The 24922-nt window shown below is 27.3% G+C and overlaps 4 protein-coding genes across 10 annotated transcripts in view; 2 read left to right on the top strand and 2 right to left on the bottom strand.

The window, feature by feature from the left end:
• The first annotated feature begins 1984 nt into the window (after positions 1-1984).
• Positions 1985-5938, top strand: LOC132937939 (synergin gamma-like). 5 transcript variants are annotated; one of them, XM_061004582.1, is made up of 8 exons: positions 2264-2747; positions 2941-3021; positions 3683-3931; positions 4193-4342; positions 4406-5011; positions 5180-5303; positions 5373-5515; positions 5574-5938. In XM_061004582.1, the coding sequence occupies exons 1-8, from the start codon at positions 2685-2687 to the stop codon at positions 5724-5726; spliced, it is 1569 nt and encodes a 522-aa protein (XP_060860565.1). In that variant the 5' UTR covers positions 2264-2684; the 3' UTR covers positions 5727-5938. The 5 variants fall into 5 exon arrangements, with proteins under 5 accessions (XP_060860564.1, XP_060860565.1, XP_060860563.1 ...); XM_061004580.1 differs by having other exon boundaries at positions 2265-2462; positions 2579-2747; positions 4193-5011; XM_061004581.1 differs by lacking the exon at positions 2264-2747 and adding an exon at positions 1985-2221 and having other exon boundaries at positions 4193-5011.
• On the bottom strand, positions 5924-8521 carry LOC132937940 (transmembrane protein 65). 3 transcript variants are annotated; one of them, XM_061004585.1, is made up of 6 exons: positions 7874-8521; positions 7530-7655; positions 7234-7275; positions 7090-7157; positions 6810-7018; positions 5924-6460 (listed from the first exon to the last, which is right to left on the bottom strand). In XM_061004585.1, exons 1-6 carry the CDS (start codon positions 8121-8123, stop codon positions 6436-6438), a joined length of 720 nt encoding a protein of 239 aa, XP_060860568.1. In that variant the 5' UTR covers positions 8124-8521; the 3' UTR covers positions 5924-6435. The 3 variants fall into 3 exon arrangements, with proteins under 3 accessions (XP_060860568.1, XP_060860567.1, XP_060860569.1); XM_061004584.1 differs by having other exon boundaries at positions 6815-7018; positions 7874-8514; XM_061004586.1 differs by lacking the exon at positions 7530-7655 and having other exon boundaries at positions 6815-7018; positions 7874-8514.
• Positions 8522-9097: 576 nt separating this feature from the next.
• On the top strand, positions 9098-20229 carry LOC132937938 (vacuolar protein sorting-associated protein 8 homolog). Its single transcript, XM_061004578.1, has 23 exons — positions 9098-10088; positions 10158-10277; positions 10459-10632; positions 10714-11007; positions 11112-11330; positions 11405-11596; positions 11661-11897; positions 11964-12086; positions 12147-12260; positions 12757-12869; positions 13432-13600; positions 13661-13841; positions 13942-14140; positions 14508-14646; positions 14712-14938; positions 15866-16019; positions 17645-17772; positions 17884-18010; positions 18078-18191; positions 18251-18374; positions 18446-18565; positions 18711-18891; positions 20053-20229. The coding sequence occupies exons 1-23, from the start codon at positions 10011-10013 to the stop codon at positions 20132-20134; spliced, it is 3609 nt and encodes a 1202-aa protein (XP_060860561.1). The 5' UTR covers positions 9098-10010; the 3' UTR covers positions 20135-20229.
• A 488-nt stretch (positions 20230-20717) lies between these two features.
• The window catches only part of LOC132938359 (transformation/transcription domain-associated protein), a 38911-nt gene continuing 34706 nt past the window's right edge, over positions 20718-24922 (bottom strand). Inside the window, exons 49-57 of the mRNA XM_061005146.1 lie at positions 23715-23889; positions 23394-23646; positions 23235-23328; positions 22377-22592; positions 22127-22309; positions 21827-21970; positions 21609-21750; positions 21350-21546; positions 20718-21285 (exon numbers count right to left, since the gene is read on the bottom strand). Of these exons, the coding sequence (XP_060861129.1) occupies positions 21073-21285; positions 21350-21546; positions 21609-21750; positions 21827-21970; positions 22127-22309; positions 22377-22592; positions 23235-23328; positions 23394-23646; positions 23715-23889 (1617 nt within the window). The 3' untranslated portion in view covers positions 20718-21072. The remainder of the gene's footprint in view (positions 21286-21349; positions 21547-21608; positions 21751-21826; positions 21971-22126; positions 22310-22376; positions 22593-23234; positions 23329-23393; positions 23647-23714; positions 23890-24922) is intronic.

Here is a 24922-nt window from a genome sequence, read left to right as displayed (position 1 = left end):
TAGGTAACATAACTATTATTCTTAGAAATTCAAAATAATAATTAGCTCTAACTTGGTCGATTTTCATAAAATTTTAATTTATTTTTTTGAACTGTTTTAAAAAAATACGACTAATAAAATGGCTATCTTGGAAATTTAAAAAACTCAATTGATCTTAATTAATTAAAACTAAAAAAATGTTTAGTAATTTTTGAATTTTTGAAAAAAAAATCGAAACTTTTGCTATTCAATCAGAATTTTTATACTTTTTAGTAATAAGTTATTACTGTGAAAAAAGCGCATTTAAATATTTTATTGATTTTCCATGGACGTACTAAAGGCGATACTGGACTTTTGGGACATAGGTACTAACAAAAAATCAAACCTTACTTTTTTCCGTTTAGTAATTTTGTGGTCGGACTTTTCTTCCGGGATTCAATAAGTATAATCATTAATCAACGATTGAATATACTGTTACATATAATAGGTATATGAGATTTGTTTTTGACTAAAATAACTTTACTACAACGTTCTAGTGTCCTACTAATAAAATAACGAATTACTAATAGGCAATAGCAATATAATATTATATTATTATAAAATACCACTATAAATATAGGCTGACAGATTGACAGAACCACAGAACGTCTCCGGTAAAAATAGTTTTTCGTATTAGTATATAATATGATTTATCATTTAATTCAGTGATACATTTCTAGTATCATAATATTATTATGATCTAAACTTTCAAGAACACTGTGAATTTGCTACTGTGATAATATAACAGGGCTTGAAACCGTTATTAAAATTTTTTGGATACCAGTTACCGGTACTATATTCAAAATTACAGGTTACCGTTAAGTGATAACCGCTTCCAAAAAATGTCGGTTACCAGTAAGTGGCAGAAACAGATTTATACCGGTTTTCTAAAAAAAAAAATTGTACTACACATTTATACCTGTATATTTAATACAATATTCGTGTTGTTATAGGAATCAAGCTATTTTTAGATTTCCCAGTACAATATACGATGAGGGAGACCGGGACTATCGAATATCGAGTACCGTCATGAGTCATGACCAACCAACGATATTTTATGTTATAGGTGGGTATATAGGAAATAGAAATGTAGAATACTAATTATTTGAATTATTATTACAAGAATTTAGACTAGGGAAATAACACGAAGATATAATACTATGATTTAAGAATAGTTTTAAGAAGTTATTATTTATTAAACAATTAGTAGCTATGAGCGTATAATTATTTATGTACCTAAAATAAATTAAACATAATATTATTATAGTTCATACGTAACGGTAGTCAGTATTTATAAATACCGGTAATCGGTCCTTAACCGGTTAAAACATATTACATATACCTATTAACTAATAATAAAGAATATTAACTTAATAGGTCTATGCGTTATTATAACGTTTTGTGTTAGTTGAAAAATTGTCACGGTAACCGGTAACCGATAACCGGGAGCACAAATAGGTTTATAATAACGATAACCGATTATAGGTTCCCCAAAATTCCGGGAAATGACCGGTAAAAACCGGTAACCGGTTTCAAGCCCTGTAATATAAATCACAGTGAAAATAGCAGTGATTGCTACTTTAACCCCTATTTTTTACTTTTCACATATCTATAACCATAGCTAAAAAAAATTCTTTCAAAATGGTACGAGTGTATGACGATGACCTATCGCACAGCGCACATTCACTCATTCACAAATTACATGATAATATTAAGGAGAAAAAATAATTTGAATTATGTTTTAAAAAGACGGTACAATTTATTATTGTAATATAATTACTAATTAGATATATTAAAATAATTGACGAAATAATAATATATAATTTAATTATTCACATTTCGCAATTTTTTCACAGTTTATCTATTTGACGATTTTGACATCATTCACTATAATAATTCATTGTAGTGGTTTATGATAACTGAATAACTGATAACGAGTAACGATAATGACGTGATCAGTGGACAATGATCACTGTTATTTTATGTGTAAGCACGCATAATCTTATTTAGTCCGTGGCACGGACATATTATATCCAGCAAGGATTATATATCTTTTAGCTATATAGGATATTATTATAATATAGTCCGTCCGTGTCAAGGTATTACAACTCATTCAGTCACAGACCACAGTGAAAAGTAGCAGTGACTGCTACTTTTCAACATCACTACAATGGTGCCACTGACACAGAAATCAGCTGTCCAGGTGTGTATTGTGTATTTGTGTATAGAAATCAGAGTAATACTAATATACAACAACTCTATAGTCTATGCATTATTGCATTGACCACGGACATGAATATTGAGTACATGGTTTAAGATATATTGACGAATGACGATTGACCACGGTCCACAGATCATCGACAGGTCGTAGTAAGATATCTGTCCGTGACCAATAACAATAATCAATAATTGATATAATTTTATAAATTATATTACTAATATAGGTACTAAATAGTAAATAGTTACTTATGAGTAATTACTATAAAATAATAATAAGTATTATATGATTATTTTAGTAATAATCTAATTAAGTATTTTGTATTGGTTATCTTGTTGAAAGGTTAAAACAGACTTACAAACAGTTACACTTTGACATAATTTGTGATTTTTTTTGCCTTGCTTAATTGTTAGTTTGTACTGTTCAATATTTAACTATTAATTTCTGAATGGATAAATTTCACGATGCTAAGAGCTTTGCTTCTTCAAGTAAAAAAAATTCCAATGAAAAAGTAAGTCATGACACTCTTTAACCATTATGACATTATGGTTAGACATTAATTGCGTACAAATATACACTTTATGTTTTGTAACTGTTGATAGCTTATAATATTTATCCTATTATAAAAATAACAGTGATCGAAACCAAAATTCTTATGTTTAGCTACTATAAATAAAAAACAATAATATCATTATTATTTTTAGAGTGTTGATGCTGATTCTATGATTAAAAACATCATCTCTCAAGACACATTTGTTGTAAATAAAGACCATCAACTGTATTCGGTAATAATATTATTAAAATAATAATAAACATTAAGAGGACACCATACCCACATTTGTTGTCTCCGTCTTACAAGTGCGTAATATCTCAAATGTACGTTTAGCTTTGTAGCTACGTTAGTTGTAATATTAGTGTGAACTCTAACGTAAAGGTAAGAACATTATATATGTTTGAATTTCAATTATTTACAATATTTTGTACTCGTACGTCGCTTAATATTTGAAAGATCAAAAAAAACAAACACACAAACACAGAAATTATTATTTTAAAGTTCAGTAATCAATTTGCTCTATTGAAGCTAAACATGAATTGATGAAGATCAATTTGATACGATACTCACTTGTAAAACGTAGACAAGAAATACGGGTAACTGGTGCGACATTCTTTTGAGATTAGAATTACTTAATAACAATTTTGTGATTGTTATGACATGATAAAATCAAACTGTCTAACTCAATTCTAATTAATATCACAAACATGGTCTTTATCTCAATGATCAGGTTATTTCTACTTAAGAATTCAATAATATACTTTTTTTAACAAGTTATATTAGTTTAATGGTGCATTTAGTCTGTACTTATAAAGATTTTATTTAAAGGTGAGTATTGAACCAGTATCAAGTAAACTAAAATGGTCTTAAAATGTTTTCAATTGTTTTTACAGAATTTGCCAAAATGGATGATACCAAAATCTGGTTTCGTGCACCCATTGTATGAGCAGATTTGGCAGTATGTGAAATCTGATAGACGTGATAGAACTTGTGATACTCATTTAGTTTCACAGTTATTGATGACTAGTGGTCTACCTGTTGATGTACTGGGTGGATTATGGTCTATGGCTAATGTTGGTGTTGAAGGATCATTATCTCAACAAGAACTTTACATAATTCTGGCCTTGATTACACTGGTTCAGGTAATATTATTACTGAATCTAATGTAGGTTAATTGCACACATAGGCTTTTAGTGGTAGCACACAGTTGCGACCCATAATATACTATGAGGAGCATATAAATTAAGCATATAACTCTAATGTCAGACTCATAGAATATTGAAGTTTGGCGAATGTCCTAGTCTTTGAGTGAATTAACCGAATACCAATATTAGATAATAGATATAATTCAATATTTTCGAAAAACTATTTAATTGATAAAAAAGATATTTTTTAAATTTTAGAATGGATATTCAGTGTCTAATGTGTCATTGTTGCAACATATTCATAAACCAATAATACCACAATTAAACTATACAATTATCGAGAAAAAACATAATGTATCAACAGTGAAAACAAATATTGAACATAAGCCACAACAACTAGAAAACAAGGCAAGTTGCATATCAAAAATTAATAATGAACATCAACATATTTATGCCAAAAACTTTCTACAGCCAAACTGTAACATCATTCCATCGGAAGAATACGACCCTTTAGCAGTAACATTCATAGAACCAAAAAATCAAATGTCTAAAATTATGTCCCCACTATCTACTAATCCTGAACCAAAATCTTTAGACTTTGCTACAGTTAATGATAGTTTTGAGACATTTGATGATGAGTTTTCAGATTTCCAATGTGCTCAATTTACGATCACTGACAGTAAAAATAATCAAGAATTTACGGATTTCCAATCCGCTTTTGATACATTGTCTTTTAAGGAAAACACTAAGATTATTGATAAAACTGCTAAAGTGTTAAATGACACATCAGCAGATGTTGTTTCAAGTTTGTTTGAAAACCAACAAAATGTGATAACTAGCCAAGATGATATTCTTGATAAATATGAAGTATTTCGGACTTTGGCTGCAGAAACTGATGATGTTAAAAATATCATCAACAAAAATAATCATAATGATTTTTTGGAAGTAAAACTTGTTGAATGTATTAAAGAGAATGTTAAAAATGATGTTTATGATGATGAATTTGGAGATTTCTTATGTGTTGAGGAAGTTTTGAACAATAAACCTGACATTGAAGTGGATTGGAAAAACGTACAAGTATGTATTTTTCATTTTTTTTTAACAAAAATGATATTTATATACATTTTTTTATATATTTTTGCTGATTTAATGAAGTTTAGTAAATTTTTGTTAATTTTTTACAAAAATAAAAATGTTTTTTTAGTCTGTTTTGCCATCTTTTGTTTATATAATATATTTGTATAGGTACAATGCATAAATAAATGTTTGGAGATTTTGCTAGAAGGTTTCACTACATTTTCAAGCATATCTGATGAGAAAGTACTTATGGAAGTTATAAATCACGATAAAGGGATTAACTACATGACACGTATGCATATATAAATTTTGTATTACTTGAAAAACAAACTATTAAATTATTTTGATTTGAATGTTTTAGAATTAAATTTGGTAAGTCAAATTTGTCAGCGAATACTTAAAAGCTGTCACTGTCCATCATTAGAAGATAGATTAAATGATGTGTTGTCTAAATTGGAAACATACTTAAATAATTGTACCTTTAACTCAACTAATACTATAGAGGTAAATTCAATAATTTGTACATAATTATAAAATATATTTTACTATCTGAAAACACTAGGTTTTAGGTTCAACAAAGGATTTCATACCATGTTACTTATGCAAATGCAATTGCAGTACAGATTCTACTGAATACATGTTAAACCTCTACCACTCATCTTGTATAAATTTATTGATGAATTTTGTTCAAACGTCTCACCTTTCTGTTAAGTAATACATTTTTATTTATTTTATTAACTTACAAGAGCTCTTTTCTACAAACATCTTAGCCCTACAGTTATGTTTATTGTAGTAATTATTTTTTATTTTATTTATTGAATTGTTATTTTATTATTATATTTATTAAAGATAATGTGATTTTTATTAAATATGTTTATTCGATCATTATATTATTGAATAAAATGATACTCATTGAAGAAATCAATATTTATAGTTTATTTTTTGGGTAAAAATACATTGTAAAATAGTATAAATAATTATAAATAAACAGTAAATATAGAATACACTAATAAAATAATAAAAACTAATAAATAGTATTAACTATAAATAATTAACTATGTATAAAATATATAGAGCACCTAAAAATAATAAACATAGATATTTAACTATGTTACAAACAATACAGTTTAGTAATTTGAAATAAAGCAGTACATTTAAATTGAACAGATGCTAAAATAAGATTAATTCTTAACGCTCAGATAAAAGTAAATATCAAAGAATATAATGACTGCTAATAATTACACTGGGTATATTATATTATGTTCTATATTATAATTATTTAAAGGAATCAGTCAGAATAAAAGTTATTTATAACCTGTGAAAATAAATATTTTTTTATTTTTCATCTTCTTCCTCGACAGACTTTTCATCCTTAGATTCTTCATCTTTTTTTAATAGTAAAGGAAACATCCCCAAAAAGCAACCTAGAGTAACTCCAAGCGTTCTTCCCTAATAATAATAATAATAATAAGAATTAATACAAAATTTAAAACTGAAGTATGTAAATACTAAAACCAAAGTATAAATGATTAAAGAATAATTTCATATTTTAAATAAAAATAACATGGTACCTATACACTTTTCATTTTCAGAATACAATAAATGTTTATAGAAATTTACAAAAAAAATGTCTTGTAATATAAACTGTAAATAGTAAATATTTCTTAACAAAAATGCTTACACATTTTAATAAAATTATGATTTAATTATAAATCCAAAATAATTATTCCTAACTTGTATTTTAATGAAGAACTTATTAAATCTTCAGTTAATACTTTTGGTTTATTATATTTTTAACCTTACTAAATTAGCAGCTCGTCTACTACAATTCATATCCAATTGAATTGGTGTTAGATTCGGAGGTTTTAAACCAAGTTTGATTACCAATTGTTCCACATAATATGAAGACCCAATTCCAAGAATATCAGAGAAAGTATTACCAATTGCAGCTGCAGCCATTGTCGATATAGTAATTACAGCACCAACAGTTCTTTCAATTGATTCACCCTAAAAAATTAAGTATAGTCATAAAAACATAAATATTATATACTAATAGAATTAATTAATTGTTTTCATACACATATTAACATCACTGAGTTGTCCAAAAATCCAAACATAATAAAAGGAATAGCATTTTGCAATCCCACTGTTGAAGAAAAAAATTGATCAAATTACAACATTCATTTTAAATTTTAAATTTTAAATAAGTATTTATTACTTACCTCTAAATAATTGTGCTCTAGTTGGTTCTGGTACAGTTTCCGCTAATTTAAATAAAATATTAAACAGAATTATCATATAAATTTAACAATTGCATTAATTAAATTTTTTTTTTTATAAGTTTAATATAATTGTTAATATTTAGTGATAGTTATCTTACTATTAGTTTCTTCTATCCATTGTAAGATATAAATAATATTTAGAACACAATTATTAGTAGTAAAATGATGAATTAGCAATGTATAATTTAATATAATAATATGCATTTAGTATAAATGTTAAGTAAGTAGGTAGGTACCGTATTTTTTTAATAGCCATTCTTCTGGCAATGGACAGTAAGAGCCTGTTGGATCTACATCTCCTAGTTCAGGTACTTTACTGGGGCGACCAAACTTTGAACGCCATCTGAACCCGGCCAATTGACCTATAGGTCAGTATAGACGAGTTATGTTTATTTCAACACATAGTAAGTAAATGTTAAGCATTTTTTACTAGGCATCTAGTAAATAAATCTGTTTGATGAAAAATGTTAGTCTAATTTTAGCTTCAATATAGGAATTAAAAAGGAATGGATTTTGAAAGTATTGGTTAAAGATTTCGTGCAAAATGTCCAAATCATGATAGCCTTAGAAGGTACTGAACCTCGATATTCTGCTTTGGTTTCTTCCGATTCGTAATGATTTAAGCACCATGCCAAATTGTCTCTTTCTTCGTTTGTCAAATTCATTACTAACGTGTGAGCCTTTTCTTTAGTTAATGATTTATCGTCATCCTGTTCAGAGTTTGTAATTGGTGCTGTACATAGTCGACTGATCATAGTAACATTTTTTGTACGGCTGAATTCCCACACACATAATGCATTTTTCCACATTTTATTTGATATTGAACACATTTTGAATTAATACTCAAAAACTTTTAAAATTATTCAGTTAAATGGATTTTAATAATACTAATTAATGTAATTCCAAAAAATGTTCGAAGTATAATAAGACTGTAGCATAAATGTCAGTTAATAGTAATTAGTTCATTAATATCTAAATATCTAATGGTAACTCAAGTAACTATAATATTACAAATTAATAAATTACGATATTAAAATATAATCGTCACTTCTCACTATTATAAGTATGAACTAAAATATAGTAATACTATTATCGTAGTAGTTAGAAGTTAAAACTTATAACTAAGGAATTCTATGTTATAACTAACGATAAACAAGTACTAAATATAGTAACGAGTTCATATCGTCATCACCCAATGGCCGACACCCACCCACATAGACATGTATAAAGTATAAACATAGTATCAATAATATAGTATGTACTATATATATGCAAACGGCCCACAGCCCCACCCACACGGCCCACACAATACACATCAAAATTCAAATCAATACATTGTTATGATAATACATTTATACCAAATTCAGTTTTTATTACCAAAATAGTCCTATACCACGGTCGATAAATATCAATGAGTTTGGTATGGTTTACACCACGATTTAAGATAGTACTATCCTTAGATCATATACAATGGATAGAGCCATACGAACTATTTGTGAAGCCAACATCACTGTAGGACCTCGATGATATGCGCATGCGCGTAGTCTCTTATCATTAATGCTTGGCGCAGAGTGTCGGCATTATAATAATATGAACAGATTGAAATATTATGATAAGCAGTTGCGCATGCGCAGATGTCACAGGTCCTATAGTAATGTTGGCATCAACTCTTTTTATGCCCGTAGTATGCTATGACTCCATCCATTGTATATGATCTAAGGTACTATCTCTTTAATTTTGATCTTCGTGTTCATGATAATAGATAACATTATCATCTAAAATATCATAATATACAGAATTGATATACTAATATTATTTAGATTCTATTGTGATCAAAATATATTTTAAATATTCAAAACGAAAAGTAGTTAAATATTGCTTGTCGCTTGTCGCTAATCGCCATCTGCATTTATAACTTTAAACTTTTGCTTAATTTACTCGTTTTACTCATTCATCGATAAGTCAAACTTTTTCAAACGATCCGCGCACCGCGATTGGTTAAGTGTCTTCAATTTTCATTTTTACTTTTGGTCTACGATCTACTATATTAATTTTTACTGCTAGGCATGCCGTATTAATATATTATGTTAATGCAGAACCATAATTTCGAATAAAAAAACCTATACACGATGACAGGCGACAGATATTATTGTAATTATGGGGCAGTTATTATAAAACAAACCAGAAAGACTGACTTTGACACCCACTACATAGTACCGGCAAAAACGGCAAACTCTTCACAGTTAATTTGTAATATTAATATGTTTTGATTGTTATTGACGTTTTTGTAATCACGGATAGGCTCGTAACTTTTTCAGTTGAATAAAATTTAAATTCCTTGTTATTTGGGCCCTAGTTGACTGCCTTAGTAGGGCTGTTATAGATAGCCATAAAGTATAATATTGTAATGTGCTAATATAGTAATGTACGCATGACTGCACTTGTTATATCACATTTTCATAATATATGGTATGTTTTTAAATAAACTGTGTTTATTTTGTAAATGATTTTCATTTATATTTTTTCCAACTATTAGTGTCTATTATATGTTTTTTTGTTAATTTGTCCACACTATGTGCATTGGTCTTTTCTTAGTTTTGAGCCAAACTATTGCATTATTATATGCTTAGCTATTTTTTTATCCTGTGTTTGATGATTTCAATGATTTGTTTAGTTACAGAATAAAAATTAATTAATATTGACTCATTTTATTTGAAATGGAAGCACATCGAATAGATCAAGAAAAACAATCTTTAATGAACATATTAGAATCACTAGATCTGGGTTCATCTGAAGTATTTATTACTTTCTATGATTATATTATATTATATAAATTATTATAGTTTGTAATTATTTTTATTTAGATTGATGACACAGAGTTCAATATTCCTAAAGTCAATGATATTCCTACTGTAGAAAGTATATTAAATGATGGAGATGTTTCTTTATTAAGTGAAGATGATGTAACTGTCTACCAGAGCAAAGTAAATTATGTGCAATCAAATTATCTCTTATAACTTGTCAAATATTACGTATTTTTACTAGCTTTAATTAATAAGCATTTAATGAAATGTAGGTACATATTTAAACAATTTAATACATTAATTTAACCATACCTAATAATTTAATTAAGTACTATAATAATGAATTCATATTTTATTTTAGTTAAAAGTACCATGGTATGATTCAGGAGCTGATTCTGTTTCATTAGGTAGCTCAAGTAGCAGTCATATGAACACAGAACAGTTACCAAAATGTTTAAACTTAAAATCCGATCCTGGACGAATTTTAAGGCATACAATTTTGAAGCCTGTTTCTAATCAAATGCATTCTTTTTGTGTAAGTTTATTAAGTTTACTTCGTCTTAAAAAAAAAAAAAAATTGTTAAACCCATTTGAAGTATTTAAATATTTGTATTAGGAACGTTTTGATGCTGGACAACCTAGTGCTATTAAGTTTTCACTTCTTATAGCCATTGGTACAAGCAAAGGTTTTATAATTTTATTTGATTCTTTACAAACATTCCAATGGTATCATGAAGCTGTAAACTGTGGTGCAGTATCTGCAATAGATTTTAATCACGATTGTTCTCGATTAATTGTTGGATACATAAATGGAACAATAATAGTGTTTGATTCTTCTTCTACTACTTGTAAAACACTAAGAGTCATGAATGATTCACATACTCCAGGTACTACGGTTTTGCACATAAAAGTGAGTATTAAATAAAATTACTTTTGCTAATCATGTCTTAATTTTATTGACATATTTAAAGTCCCTTTCCATAATTTATATTGTATTCATAAATTTTAATTTAGTTCTCAGATTTGCCAAATTTAGCTATTGTGAACAACAGTGCTGGTTCTGTGTTTGAGTTAAATTTTAAAAGAAATTTTGGAATACGTAGTGTCGAATCAAAATGTTTATTTTCTGGTGGCCGTGGAAAAGTGTGTTGTATTGAACCATTATTATTCAATCAACTAGCTAGTCATCCTATGAATGGTTATGTAATAATTGCAATGGCTACTTTATCTAAAGTAAATTTATTATTATATGCAGGCTACTTGCAAAAACAATGTTGACAAAAAATGATTTTAAATTTAATTTTAAGGTAATCATTGTTACAATTCGGCCAAATACTGAACTACTGTTATCAAACAATATAACTTCATCGCGTCCATGTTTACCATTGCTATCTTGGCAGTTTGTCATTATACAATTTAATAAAACATCCAATTCAAGCCATAGAATTATGGACCCAGTATTAGCTTTCACGCGAGATGATACAGTCTACTTTTATCAGGTTACCTTTTTTAATGGGATTTTTAAATATTTACTTAATAAATATTTTCATTCAATAATATTAGGTCAATATCAATGATCAAGATGGTCTGTGTTGTTGTATTTTACAAAAAATAAAATTATCATACACAATATTAGCATGTAGCTGGATGAATGCTCGCACTCTATTGACTATGGACTCATCAGATAAAGTTTATCTTGTTGATGTTCGTGTAGGAGATGAAATGGAGCAGTCAGATCTTTTAAACATTTCCTTAGTGTACACTTCTAACTACTATAATGGAACAGATAGTCAACATTTAGTAAGTAATTAATCTATATACTATATACTAATTAACTATATTATAATGAATCTATGGTTGTTCTAGGATAAATGTTGTTATAGTTCAGTCCATGGTTATAATAGTCAATTAGTATTGTTAGGAAAGAAGAGTGTTCATATTATTAGTATTAGAAGCTGGATTGAACGTCTTGATAGTTTAACTGATAAAGTAATAATCTTAATATTTTTCATCTTGGTAATAAATTACAATTTTCAAAATTGTTTATAGAAACTATTTAGTGATGCATTGCAATTAGGTGTGGATTTTTTGGAAGAAAGAGGAAAAGCTGTTCTTGGTCTTAGAGGTACACGAGCACATAGACATAAAATAGTTAAAGATAAGGTATTTATATGTATTTTTTTTGTTTATTTATGTTCAGTTATTACTTTATTTAACTAATAAAATAAAAGGAGATAATAATAATTACAAATTAATAATTAATAAGTGAAGTACAGTTGAACCTCATTTATCTGGACCCCATTAGTCTGGACTTTGTTTAATCCGGACAGTAATTTATTAATACATACTATAAGTATTATCAGAAAAATAATTGGAATATCTAGTTATTTTGTATTTTGTAGAGTTTTAAACTGAGTTGCATTATATCTTGCACCTATACTATTATATTAAATAACCTTTGTATTTCTTAAATCTATAATACACGTCCTTTTTTTCCTTGAACAGTGTTAAAATATGTACCTTGACAGCCCATATCATTGGTTATTTTCTTTAATCAGAACTTTCATTAATTTGGACAACATAGAGCCCCAATTAGTCCAGATTAATGAGGTTGTACTGTATATTTATAAGTTATATGTTAAACATCTTGTTTTATTAGGTTATAAACATTGTTGCTTTATACATTGATTCTATGGTAGATATGAATAACTCAATAAATTATAAGGAAGGCATTCCTATTGTATTTGACATAAGTGTACATCTGCAAAAAACGTAAGTCACATGTATACATATAATGTAGATATAAAATATTTATAAATATATTTATGCAAACATTAATTAGTACATAATTTATATTACAATACTCTTGGAATAAAATTACCTATTTCTTGTTGTCTCCATCTTACAAATGCACAATATAGCAAAAACTGTTATGCGCGGAAAAGAACCGAGAAAGGTACAGTCATAACTAAGAAACAAAATTTTCTCCACAAAAAGGAGAACTTTGACTTTGCAATATTCTTTTAGTTTTTTTGATAACACATATACAAAAAAGTTCTTATTGTTTCAAAATCCATTATTATATGTGTTTTTCATATTTAAATAACTTTTTTTGAAGTTCCGATATCGAAAAAAATTAAAGTGATTGCGTAGCCAAAGTTCTTCCTTTCGTGTGGTGAACATTTTGTTTCTTAGTTGTGACTGTAGCCTTCTCGGTTCATTTACGAACCAAAAAGTTTTTGCTATACTGTACGTGTGTAAGACAGAGTAACTTCCTCTTAAGTTAATTTTTAATAATAAAACATTAATTTATTAAAAAATTTTTTGTGATCAGAAGTCTATTGTTCAATCGCTTATGGGATGGAGTAGAGTTAATTGAATCTTCTTGCAAAATTTATTTGGAATGTTTAAAGAACTATTTACTTGAAGGTCAATTTGATGAAGTACCAACAATCATAGTTCAAAAGTTATTTACATACCTTTCACATACTAATCAATTAGAGGTATTTAATTTTAAATTTATAATATTTGTTGAGCGTTGAATATAAATTTTTTTATAACAGGAACTTGAAAAATGTATTCTCAATGTAAAAGTTGAATGTTTAGACATAGAACAATCTTTAAACCTATCAAGAGTTCATGCATTGTATGATGGTCTTATAAGTATTTGGACAAGAGCATTAGAAGATTATTTAGCACCCTTACAAGAACTTATTCCCAAAATTGTTGCATTGCCGAATGGAGGTATATTGTAAATTAGTGTCCAGTATCTTCAATATACTAATAAATCTCAAAATCTTAAATAAGACCAGTATTTATTTTACATATTTTTTGATACTTGCAGAGTATATAGATAATACAATGAAACTTGGAAACAAAATTTTGATTTATTTAAGTGGGTGTTTACTAGGCATTGCATATCCTAATAGAGGTTATATTCCTCAACATTTACAAGACACAGTTAGGAATAATATTGTACAATTTCTGTGTTCTCATCACAGTATTAAAGCAAATGATGATGAAGATATATATCCATATCTCAGGTAATATCATATATTTGTTATAAAATACTACGGTATCATCTATAACAGTGGTTCTCAACCTATTTGAGTCCATAGTACTTATACATTATTTCAAATGAGAACGCACCAGGCGGCGGACAAAAAGCTGTCGAAATTTGTGTACGTCCCGACAGCTTCAGCCGCAGTTATTAATTTTATGGTAGGGGCGTGTTGCTGGCGGCGTCTGATAACGTTGCGCGATGCAGGGTGTTCTCATTTGAAATAGAGTATAGTACTTACATAAAATTTATCTTATTTCCGTTAGTTTAATTTAATAAATTATATTTATAATAAATATTATCAATTATACATATTATTGACTTTAAAATTATTATGTTTATATCTACAGAATTTTGCTTAAGTTTAATACAACTGAGTTCCTAAACGTCTTTTCAATGGCATTTTCTGATAGTCGTTTTATGAGTCAACAAAAACAACGTATTTGTTGTATTTTAACATCACTTACAATGAACAGTAAAGATTTAAAAGTAAGAATTTAAATTTGTTGTTATATATTTCAAATTCAATTTCATAAAACTATTTTTACATTTAGTCCAATCAGCTAGGCTTAGTTTACGCATTTATAGTACGTTGGCAGCAAGAAGATGGTAATTTTATAAAACCTGATAAACGTGTTTTTGAAACTATCACATCAATGTTGATATCAACGGAACAAACAACACCTATTGAAGATAGAGAAAAAGCATTTATACAATTAATACGCTCTGGAGCATTTGACAATAGTCCTGATTTGTTGCAAATTGCAGAAGAAGCAAAATTGTAAGTTGTAAATTGAAACCTGGGGAAGTCGCTCTGCAGTATAGTAGTCTTATGAATTTACATTGTCACTGTGTTATATTCAAATTCAATGATAATCAACAGTGTTTCTCAGCAGAAATTCAATTTTTTCCAAAAACATGGCATATAATTTATTATTATATCATGAACTATTATTATTAACTTTTAAGTTATAAGTTATTACTGACATATTGTATAATGGTAAAGAAGGTTCTTGGTATGAAAAACTTAAAATGAGTTTTAAGATTTTTTGTAGGTACATAAAAAATAATAATATGTGTTAACTTAATTGCAAAAAATATAAAGGACAAGTATATTTTGAATTACAACATAATAACTAAAATCAACTGAGGAAAAATCGTAATTTTTTTGTTTAAATAAAAAAAAAAACAATTGGTATAATATACATTATGTTTTTAGAAATCTGAAAGACCAATTTATGAAGACCCTCGTATTATATTTTCAAGCTTAAGCTATTAAAATTGATAACGTTATGAATTTTTAACTGCAAAATAAAGTACATAATTTTTGACAGAATATTTTTTAATCAAAATTTGAACTTGAAACACTTAAAAAATATGTTATATTTTAAATTTCTATGAGTAAAACTTGTAAAAAATGTTGAACAAATAAAAATTTTACCATAAAAAAAAAATTGATAATTGAATATATTTCAAAACAATTCCAAATTATTTTGAAAATATATGATGAAAAATTCAAGTCCCTACAGTTATTTTTTTTATTTTACCCCCTCCCCCCCAAGTACCAATCAGATACAATTTGCCTAGCATATTTATTGCTGTAAAAGCTGATGACTGATAAAAAAAACCAGTATGTTGCTCAACTGAGAAAATCAAAAATTACAATTCTTAATGATTCTAGTAGAATAAATAAGACATTTTTTTTCAGTTATACTGTTTGCAGAGAAATTTGTTCAGAACGTGGAGAATTTAGTCAAATGTTCAAATATTATATACTCGATGACTCAAACAAGTATCAAATATTTTCACTCATCAGTTCTAAACCAGAATATTTTGAACAACTTTCTTATGATAATCTGAAGGTATTTTCTTCAATTTATGTTTAATATTGTGTGTTGGATTAGGTTATTGGCAATAATAGCCACAGTATAAACTAAAAAGATTTTAGTTAAATGATTTTAACACGTTCAACGCTGTCTGTGATTTCAGAAACGACAGAAATAACACAAACTAAAACCTCCCATACTTTTAAATTAAGAGTTCATTGTCAATGGCCTATCTAAGTTTCAGAGTTTATTAAAATAAATCCAATTTAATTATAGCGTGTATAAACGTATACGTCATTAGGGCTGTTGGAATAAACTCTGTTGACGCGTTTATGCGTCAGCGGCGTTGAAAGTGTTAATCACCATAAATCCCTAGTTCTCTTATGTAATTAATGTGGTCTAATTGTATGGATTGGGTCATTAAATTCTATAGGTACAATAGGTACATAGTAGTACATATTTAACAATATACATAATTTGGCTATCTTGTCGTATGCGCACTACCCCAGATTGCGGATGTTATATGCGCTCTAATATGCAATTTATATTTTTATTATCGTGGTAATAAAGATAAGGTCTATCTTTTCCTGCATCATATAACTTTTGATCGTATATTTAGTCGTTGATCCTCTAGAAAACAGAGCAAGAAACTATGGAAGACGGCTTGATGGGCCATGGGTATTCGGCTTGTGTGACAATAACGAAGGAAGGTATTTTATTGTCCAAAAAAGGGACCAAACGACTGCACAAAATTATACAAAGAGAGGTTATTGTTGGATCTCCAATACATTCCGATAGCTGGTCAGGGTATAATGGACTCTCGGAACACGAGTACAATCACTACATTGTAAATCATAGCAAAAATTTTATAGATCCAATATCGAAGGCACATACCCAAAGGATTGAAAGTTTATGGCAGCCTCTGAGGTTAAAAATTATGAAAAATATGTGTGGTACAACTCCAGATTTGCTTCATTGCTCCAGATCTTCATTAAAACCACTTTTACATCATCCCACTTATTATGAGAATATATTGTCCAAAATCTAAATATAATTGTAGAGTGGCAAAACACGGTAGAGCGCATACTGCTGTCGCAATGTTGCCGGTAGAGTGCATACGACACGATCGCCCATAATCTAAAATTCTTCTACTCCAACCTCAAACCTAACTATAATATATCCGGGGAGTTTAATAAATTGTATTTCATACAATTCCAACAAATATGGTTTTTAAATTGTGTTGAACTTTGAATAATGAATCGTAATAAAATATTGTTTAAAATAATTTAACTGATAATCATTCAACATAATTACTCGGTACCTACTGCTCTTTTATATAAAAAATCAATGAGATCTTAAGAAACTCTAGAAGAAATACCTTAACGTAAAAATATTTAGCTTAACATATCTAGAGACATTTATTTTGATGTAAGTACTCTTTTTTATGTTTATCTTAAAAATAATATTGTTATACATAATTTCATAATTAATTAAGTATTTTTAATACATTTTTTGTAGCTTAATTTAACTAGGATAAAGTATAGTACCTATAGATTGATAGTGATTATTCTAATAAATATTTGTTTTATAATTAATTTTTTTTGTCAATTTAAACTATTTATAACTCAAATTTAATAAAAACTAATAATAATAAGGTATAGGTTTTACTGGAAATAGATACAGTTCGATGCGGAGTAATATTTGGAACATTTTATCCACACCTTGTATATAATGTTTTTAATCAAATAAAAACAAATTATCAGAGATTCCTTTTTTTAAAAGGTGCAATGTAAGTAAAACATTTCAGTCTTATTTTAATTATGTTATTTTTGAATGTCAAAATTATAGTGACATAAATAATGCTTAATTTACTAACACGTTTATTCAATAATATTTTTAGACCGTATGTAAATTCTGATGTGAAACTATGCACTCGGTATTTGGAACTGTTATGTCAACACGAACCAAATGCTGTGATGGATTTTGTAAAAATGAATGATTCATTACATTTAACGGAAGCAATGGCTGTAAGAATTATAATTGTATTTTATTGGTTTTTTTTTTTTGCATATTCTGTATTTTTTTTTTTTTTAGGCAACAAAAACGGCAGGATTAGACAATGTCACAGCTATATTTCTGGAAAGATTAGGAGATTTTCAAGGAGCATTTGATTTACTGTTTAGTAAACTGAAAGAAGCCATTTTGCAGGTTTGTATTTTATTTTGTTTACATAATTAGTCAGTGTAATTTTACAATGTTTTTCTTAGGAAAATGCTGTTGAAGAATGCACTGAAGTTTTAGTGGCATTAGCTCAAAGAGGATCTGCTGTGCTAGATCCTAAAACTACATGGTTACCAATCTTACAGTGTCTTCTAAGTCTTCAATCCCATGGTATTTTTATTTTTAATGTTTTCCCTCTTATTAAATTTTAGTTTATTTCATTTGGATTTTTTATTATTTAGATCATTTACAAAAAGTTTTGGATAATAGTGATCTTAGTTTAGCCACTGAAATGCATTTGCTTTTGAATAGTACAACAATAGTTAAGGGTACTGTTGGACATTTCAGAAATCTTATAATGGGTGAGAGGCTGAGAGCATATTATTGCATTTTAAACATTTTAATAATACTGTTGTCTTAACATCTTAAATTATATTTAATTTCAAGTGTTTCATATAATATTACTTATAGATATTGTATATTATTAAATAATATAATTTAATTTAGGTTTAATTGATAAATGTCAGTATGAACAAGATGTATTAAAGTCCTTTGAAACATTGCTCCATGGGGATTTACACTGCAAATTAGCTGAGGCAATAAATGTAGCCAAACAGGGAGTTAGTAATCCTATAATATGTTCATCATGTAATCAAAAAATTTTTATGGAACCAATGTTTGTTTACAGGTTTGTATTTTCTTTGAATAATAATTAAGTATAATAGTTTAAAGTGTACATTATAGATATGTTATAAAATATCAATATAAGTTCAATATCTTATATTAAATTTAATCACAAGTTCCACTTTCGGGATTCCTCTAATTTTTTTAGACAACTTGCACAATATTTTAATTTTCTATTAGGCTCTAAGATTACAACATGGGAATAAATTTGTTAAGGTAGGGCTTAACATTAAGAGGATGTCAGCGCACTATTTGTTTTCTCTCTTTGACCCACGCGCAACATAGACAAAACACATTTGCGCAGAATCGTTTTTTCTATGTTTTCAAATATTCTTAAAGTAAAATCACCAATTACAAAAAAGATAGAGAATAATATTTTTGAGGGAATGTCATATCGATTTTAGATTTTATTGTTATTTGACTTTCAAAATAAACAAAAAAATGTTGTAAATTTAAATGATGTTTAAATGTTTTGAAACAATATTTAGAGAAATCGACATGACATTTCCTGAAAAATATTATTCTCTATCTTTTTTGTAATGGGTGATTTTACTCTAAGATTACTTAAAAACATAAATAAAACGATTCTGCACAAATGCGTTTTGTCTATGTTGCGTGTGGGCCAGAGAGAGAAAACCAATAGTGCGCTGATATCCTCTTAATCACCCTATTACAGTTAAATCACTTCACTGAGGTAGATTGATTTTATGACCACAATTATAATATGTTTGACACCACTGGTTGTCGTTGTCAAAAAATAGCTATTATTTGTTGGCTTGCTCGTAATTATCTTAGTACGTTATTACATGGGTTTGCAAAATTTTCAAGGCACTCAAAAATATTATTTCATAGTTTAATCTTACTTCAAGAGAAAAAAAATAGTAAACAATAGTATTTATAAAAGTTTGGAACTCACTGCTTCCAGAAATAATATTTTGTGCTCAAAAAAAAAAGTGGCTTATTCCAAATAAACTCAATATTTGAGTCAACATACATAGTACATAGGTACCTAGTATGTGAGTTTATTCTTGACTAATGAATGAATTATTTCAAATAAAAACATACTACAATAACTCCAAAGTATTCGATTCTATTATTGATGATACTATAATATACTCTATACTCAATGATAATATACATACATTTATTTATATTTTTTTAATAGATGTGGTCATGGATTTCATTCTGATTGTTTGGGTTCGAATACAACTTGCACATACTGCATTTCAACTAATATACAATTGTAATATTAATTATTTACCTATTTTATATGTTAACCATTGTTAAATATTCTTTACTTATTTATTTAATTATTTAAATATAGTCAATTAATAATATAATACATATTGTTGTTTTATTAATTTTACTAGCTCTGCACCAAACTAAGTGTGCACTGTTAATTGCATTGAGTTTACAGTATTTTTTTTTGGTACAATTATATATCAATCATGTATGGGCGGGCGTTCTTATGAGAGGGGAGATATAGTGATTGATCCCTACCATGAACTCATATTTGATAATCATAAAAAAACTGGTACTTTTGATGCTAGAGTGTTTTTCGTGCATTTTGTGTAAGTGACAAATCATTTTGGATTTACCCCTCTCCCCACTAATTGTATCCCGTTTCAACAGCACTGCTATAATATTGTATGATATGTCAGTGCTATACCGTTCTAGTAGTGTTTGAGCAATCACTCATGAATAAAAAAAAACCATTAAAATGTTTTAAAAATAATAAAAATGTTGGGTGGCACTGTTTGAACTGAATTTTACATAGAATATTTTTTTCATCAAATAGTCTTATTTAACTTATATAAATAATTATTTAAATGTTCATTAATTCTTTAAATTTTATTTGAGACAATATTATTACATGTTGAATAATTTATAATACAATACATACATACATAATAATAAAAATACATTACTATGATATATTAACATTATATCATAAAGAACTAATTAAAAATACAATGCATACCTTAATATTTAAGGTAAAAATAAATTATAAATTACATATTTTAAATATATACTTAAACTATTGATTATACATACATATATGCATACAAAAATATAATGATAAAATAGAAAAGGTTGAACAGAAATCTTCTGATTACTTTAATAATAGTAAACGTAAACTAAGAGATCTATAAATATATGAGAAACAAATTTTTCATAAAAATGTTTATAGCCATGGGTACCATGCTGGATCCATTCGGCATAAATTATCAACTGATGAGGCTGCACTTACAATTGTGCTTACCTTATTATCAGTACCATCAAAATTTGCTAGACTATTAAGTCTATGCATTATGGAATTTACCGCTTTTGTAACCATGCTAATGATTATGTCACCAGATATTTCATCTCTATCAGTTGAAAGTTCATCTTCCAATTTCTAAAAAAAATGCATAAACAATTATTATTATTTACATGACAAAATAATGAATATATTGATTTACTTTTTTATAAGAGGTGATCATTTCGTCTCTGAGTATAGCCCTAAGAATAGCTTGAACTTTGTTGTTAGGTTGATTAAAACACCGAGCTGTTGCCATAATACTCGCAGTTAGTGGGCCATTTTTACCGATATCAGTCATTAATTCAACAAAGTTAGGAGTTAATCTAAAGGGAACAGGCCGATTGGAAACTAGTTCACCTAAAATGAATATTCAATTAATCATATTAAATTTACAAATATTAATTAATGACAATAATAACCTTTTTTGTCGTCTACATCAAACTTGAAGTATGACGCATTGAGCAACCCAGAGTCTTGGTGTATATACATCATATCAGGATTAAGCCTGGTAAGATGTAATACATACTCAGCCAAACATGATAAAGATAATTGAAGTGTAAGCTAGATAAATAAATTATTATAAATTCATGAATTAAATAAGTATAAAAAAATTAATATTTAAAAAAGTTGTCTGTACCATTTTTCTAAATGTCCAATAATCTGTAGGTGAAGCATATGTAAGAGTTGCCCAATTTTTCAATATATGGCTTTGACAATAATTTTGTTGTACTTCTAAAAATACATCCAAAAGCATTTGAATATTTGCTTGAGTTCCTTGATTCTAGAGAAAAAATAATAAGTTTAAAAAAAGTTAATCACCATCAAATTAAGAGGACACCGCACGTGAATTTGTTGTCTCTATTAAACAAGCGTATGATAACATAGAGAAAACAATTTCTGGTTGGCCTCTTTAATTGTATTAAAAATAATATATTACTTGGATATTAGCTAGGCGTTGATAATAATGTTCAATACAATCATCATAAGGTTGAGATGTGCTCATTGACTTAAAAATATCAAGTAATGATAATGATGAAGGATTATCTTCAACAAGCCGTTGTTGTGGAGATACAGCAACAACCCTGGGTACTGTATAATATAAAAATCTGCGAGAAGTTTCCTAATAATAAAAGTTATTATACATTTTTAGTTAATTGTATACAATTAAAGTTAATTAGTTTATATACCTTTTGTTTGGTCAAGTAATGATTTAACATCCTTAATAATTGTAAGACTCGTTCTTCACGTCTTGTATCTCCTAAACCAGCATCATGCATTACCAAATAAGAATATAATTTACCATTATGACCACGCATAACTAATCTTCTGGCTGACGTATTATGCTTTTCAACTATTTGAACTCTTGGCATAAAACGAGCAATTTTCACATAATAATGCGAATGCTAGAAATATATATATATATTGATCATTACAATTTTTCTATACACCTACTAACATTTTTTTTAAATTTAATTTATTTTTTAAACATAAAATAAAGACGACACAAATAAAAAATAATAGTTTTACTATATACATGGTATCACCGGAAAAGATACACCAGTTACCAATCAGAGCTGGCGTTAACCTATTACTTTGGATGCTAAGTTCTTGGATAGAAGATTATCAAAGAGTTTAAAGTAAGCAACATTCATAGTGTTATAATAAGTACATAGTTAAGCCTTAAACATTAACAGTGGTGTGGCGAACTGAAAATTTTCTAGAGGAAAGTTACAAATATCCAAATTATTAATGCATAATAATATATTAATATAATACAACTAAAAATTACATAATAATATTTCAGATCATTATACTACTACCACCTACCCCTCTATTTATGAAAAATCTCAGAGGTAATTGCCTCTGAAATTACCGTTAACCACGTCACTAAACATTAACCATTTGCATAAGCTTTGATTTTTTTTTCTTTAATTAATAACTAATGAGCTTCTTTAAACAATTAAATAAATTTCAGGTTTAAGGTGTATTATTTTCAAAACTTGTAGATACTTTATTACACATAATTTAAGTTTCAAAATTCATACCTTTGGAAGTAAAAATTCCCCAGGAATTTCAATTTCAGCAGTTTGAAGACTGAAATTACTAAGGAATCTACATTTTTCTTCAATTAAAAAGGATCTATAAATAAAATATAATCAATACAAATGTATATACAAATAGTAATTAGTTAAATATTATATTACTTTGGTAAAAGTCTAATTTTTGTCTCTAATATTTTTATCCACTTTTTCATTTTTGAAATCATATGATGTAATTTCATGGCTGCTGGCAAAGTAAAATCAAAATCTATAGAAAACTGTTGTTTCATTTTTTGGAAAACCGGATCTTGAATTGTTGTCTGAGCTCGTTTAGCCAAACTCTCGGAACCTGAACCTGGGAATGACCCCTTAGTCGATATAGCAGCACTATTAGCAGCCATATTACTTGCTAATAATTCTGAAAATAAATTATGTTATTAAATATACGGTTCACACATAAATATGTTGTTTTAAAATAAATTTTACCTATTCCAATTCCAAATGTTGATACTAATTTCTTAATGAAATTTAATGTATGAGGTGTTATTTGGGCATCTGCAACACATCCGCGACTGTCAAAAGCAATGTTATAACATTTTGCTAATCCAAGACGGAGTTGTCTCAGTACTTCTTCATACCAATTTTCTCTGAACCAAACCATCTAGAATGTATGTATAAAATATGATTGTTATACACACATAATTTTGTAATGTGATTATAATTTGTATACTATGGCGGCACTGCCAGAAAATAACGAAATAATAAATTATGAGTATACAAAGTTTCCAATATTTTAGTATTATTTTATATTTCAAAATAATTCAAATTTAAAAGAAAACGCTGAACTTAAAATGTAAGAAATATACTTATGTCAGGAAATTCTCAAAAAGAAAACTTTAAAAAAAATTATTGCGTTTCAAATTAATTGACTTCAAAAAAATATTAATATTTCAAAAAATTGTAAAAATACTAAAAAATAAACTACTTGATTTAAATAAATGTTTTTATCATCAGAATATGTCTAAAAATTAAATTTGAAAATTGGCTATTTTGAATTTTTACAAAAAAAATTTAATTAAATTTAAGATTTGAGTTAAAAAAATATTATAGTGTTCTTGTATTATTAAAAAATAAATAAAATAAATATTTAAATGATTAGAATAAAATTTATTTAATTTTTCAGGTGTTTCTGTTATACTTTGTATAGGCTGTTAATAAACTTGGAATAGCGGGAATAGTAATCCCAATTCACCCCTGAACTAGTTGTTAATTTTTTTATAAATATTTTTTTTTTTAATTGATATTGAATACAATTAATTATGGTATTTTATTTATAGTTCTTGGAATAATATGAATTTTTGTCTTCTTGATAAATAAAGATATTATGTGATAATACTGATCATTTATACTCTAGGAATTTCAAACAGATATTTTATAACTATAAAATTATACACAAAATGGCAATACGGTAATGTGTTTTAAAATGTTTTCCAATAATATTCCCATATATTATTTCTGCCAATACAGATTAAAAATATGTTGGACAAGGGTTTTTTCTTTGAGATAATGTTATTTTATTTAACCATAGGAATATATATTACTATATTAGTAATAATCTGTGCTAGGGATATATGCATGATAATAATATTTTTTTTTTGCTGTCTTATGTTGAAAGCAATGCAGTTAAGCTGAGT

Source organism: Metopolophium dirhodum, chromosome 2 (genome assembly GCF_019925205.1).
Source record: "Metopolophium dirhodum isolate CAU chromosome 2, ASM1992520v1, whole genome shotgun sequence".
NCBI lineage: Eukaryota > Metazoa > Arthropoda > Insecta > Hemiptera > Aphididae > Metopolophium > Metopolophium dirhodum.
The sequence above is the reverse complement of the archived record's forward strand: the minus strand, read 5'-3'. Positions and strand labels throughout refer to the sequence as shown.

What these genes read in the sequence shown, in the direction of transcription:
- LOC132937939 (XM_061004580.1), top strand. Translation starts at nt 2,685, where the DNA reads ATGGATAAATTTCACGATGCTAAGAGCTTTGCTTCTTCAAGTAAAAAA. An exon ending in AAAAAAATTCCAATGAAAAA is followed by an intron (nt 2,748 to 2,940) that starts GTAAGTCATGAC and finishes TATTATTTTTAG; the next exon opens with AGTGTTGATGCTGATTCTAT. An exon ending in AAGACCATCAACTGTATTCG is followed by an intron (nt 3,022 to 3,682) that starts GTAATAATATTA and finishes TTGTTTTTACAG; the next exon opens with AATTTGCCAAAATGGATGAT.
- LOC132937940 (XM_061004584.1), bottom strand. Translation starts at nt 8,123, where the DNA reads ATGTGTTCAATATCAAATAAAATGTGGAAAAATGCATTATGTGTGTGG. An exon ending in TAGAGCACAATTATTTAGAG is followed by an intron (nt 7,158 to 7,233) that starts GTAAGTAATAAA and finishes TTTCTTCAACAG; the next exon opens with TGGGATTGCAAAATGCTATT. An exon ending in ACTCAGTGATGTTAATATGT is followed by an intron (nt 7,019 to 7,089) that starts GTATGAAAACAA and finishes TTAATTTTTTAG; the next exon opens with GGTGAATCAATTGAAAGAAC.
- LOC132937938 (XM_061004578.1), top strand. Translation starts at nt 10,011, where the DNA reads ATGGAAGCACATCGAATAGATCAAGAAAAACAATCTTTAATGAACATA. An exon ending in CTACGGTTTTGCACATAAAA is followed by an intron (nt 11,008 to 11,111) that starts GTGAGTATTAAA and finishes ATTTTAATTTAG; the next exon opens with TTCTCAGATTTGCCAAATTT. An exon ending in TTTCTTATGATAATCTGAAG is followed by an intron (nt 16,020 to 17,644) that starts GTATTTTCTTCA and finishes AATAAGGTATAG; the next exon opens with GTTTTACTGGAAATAGATAC.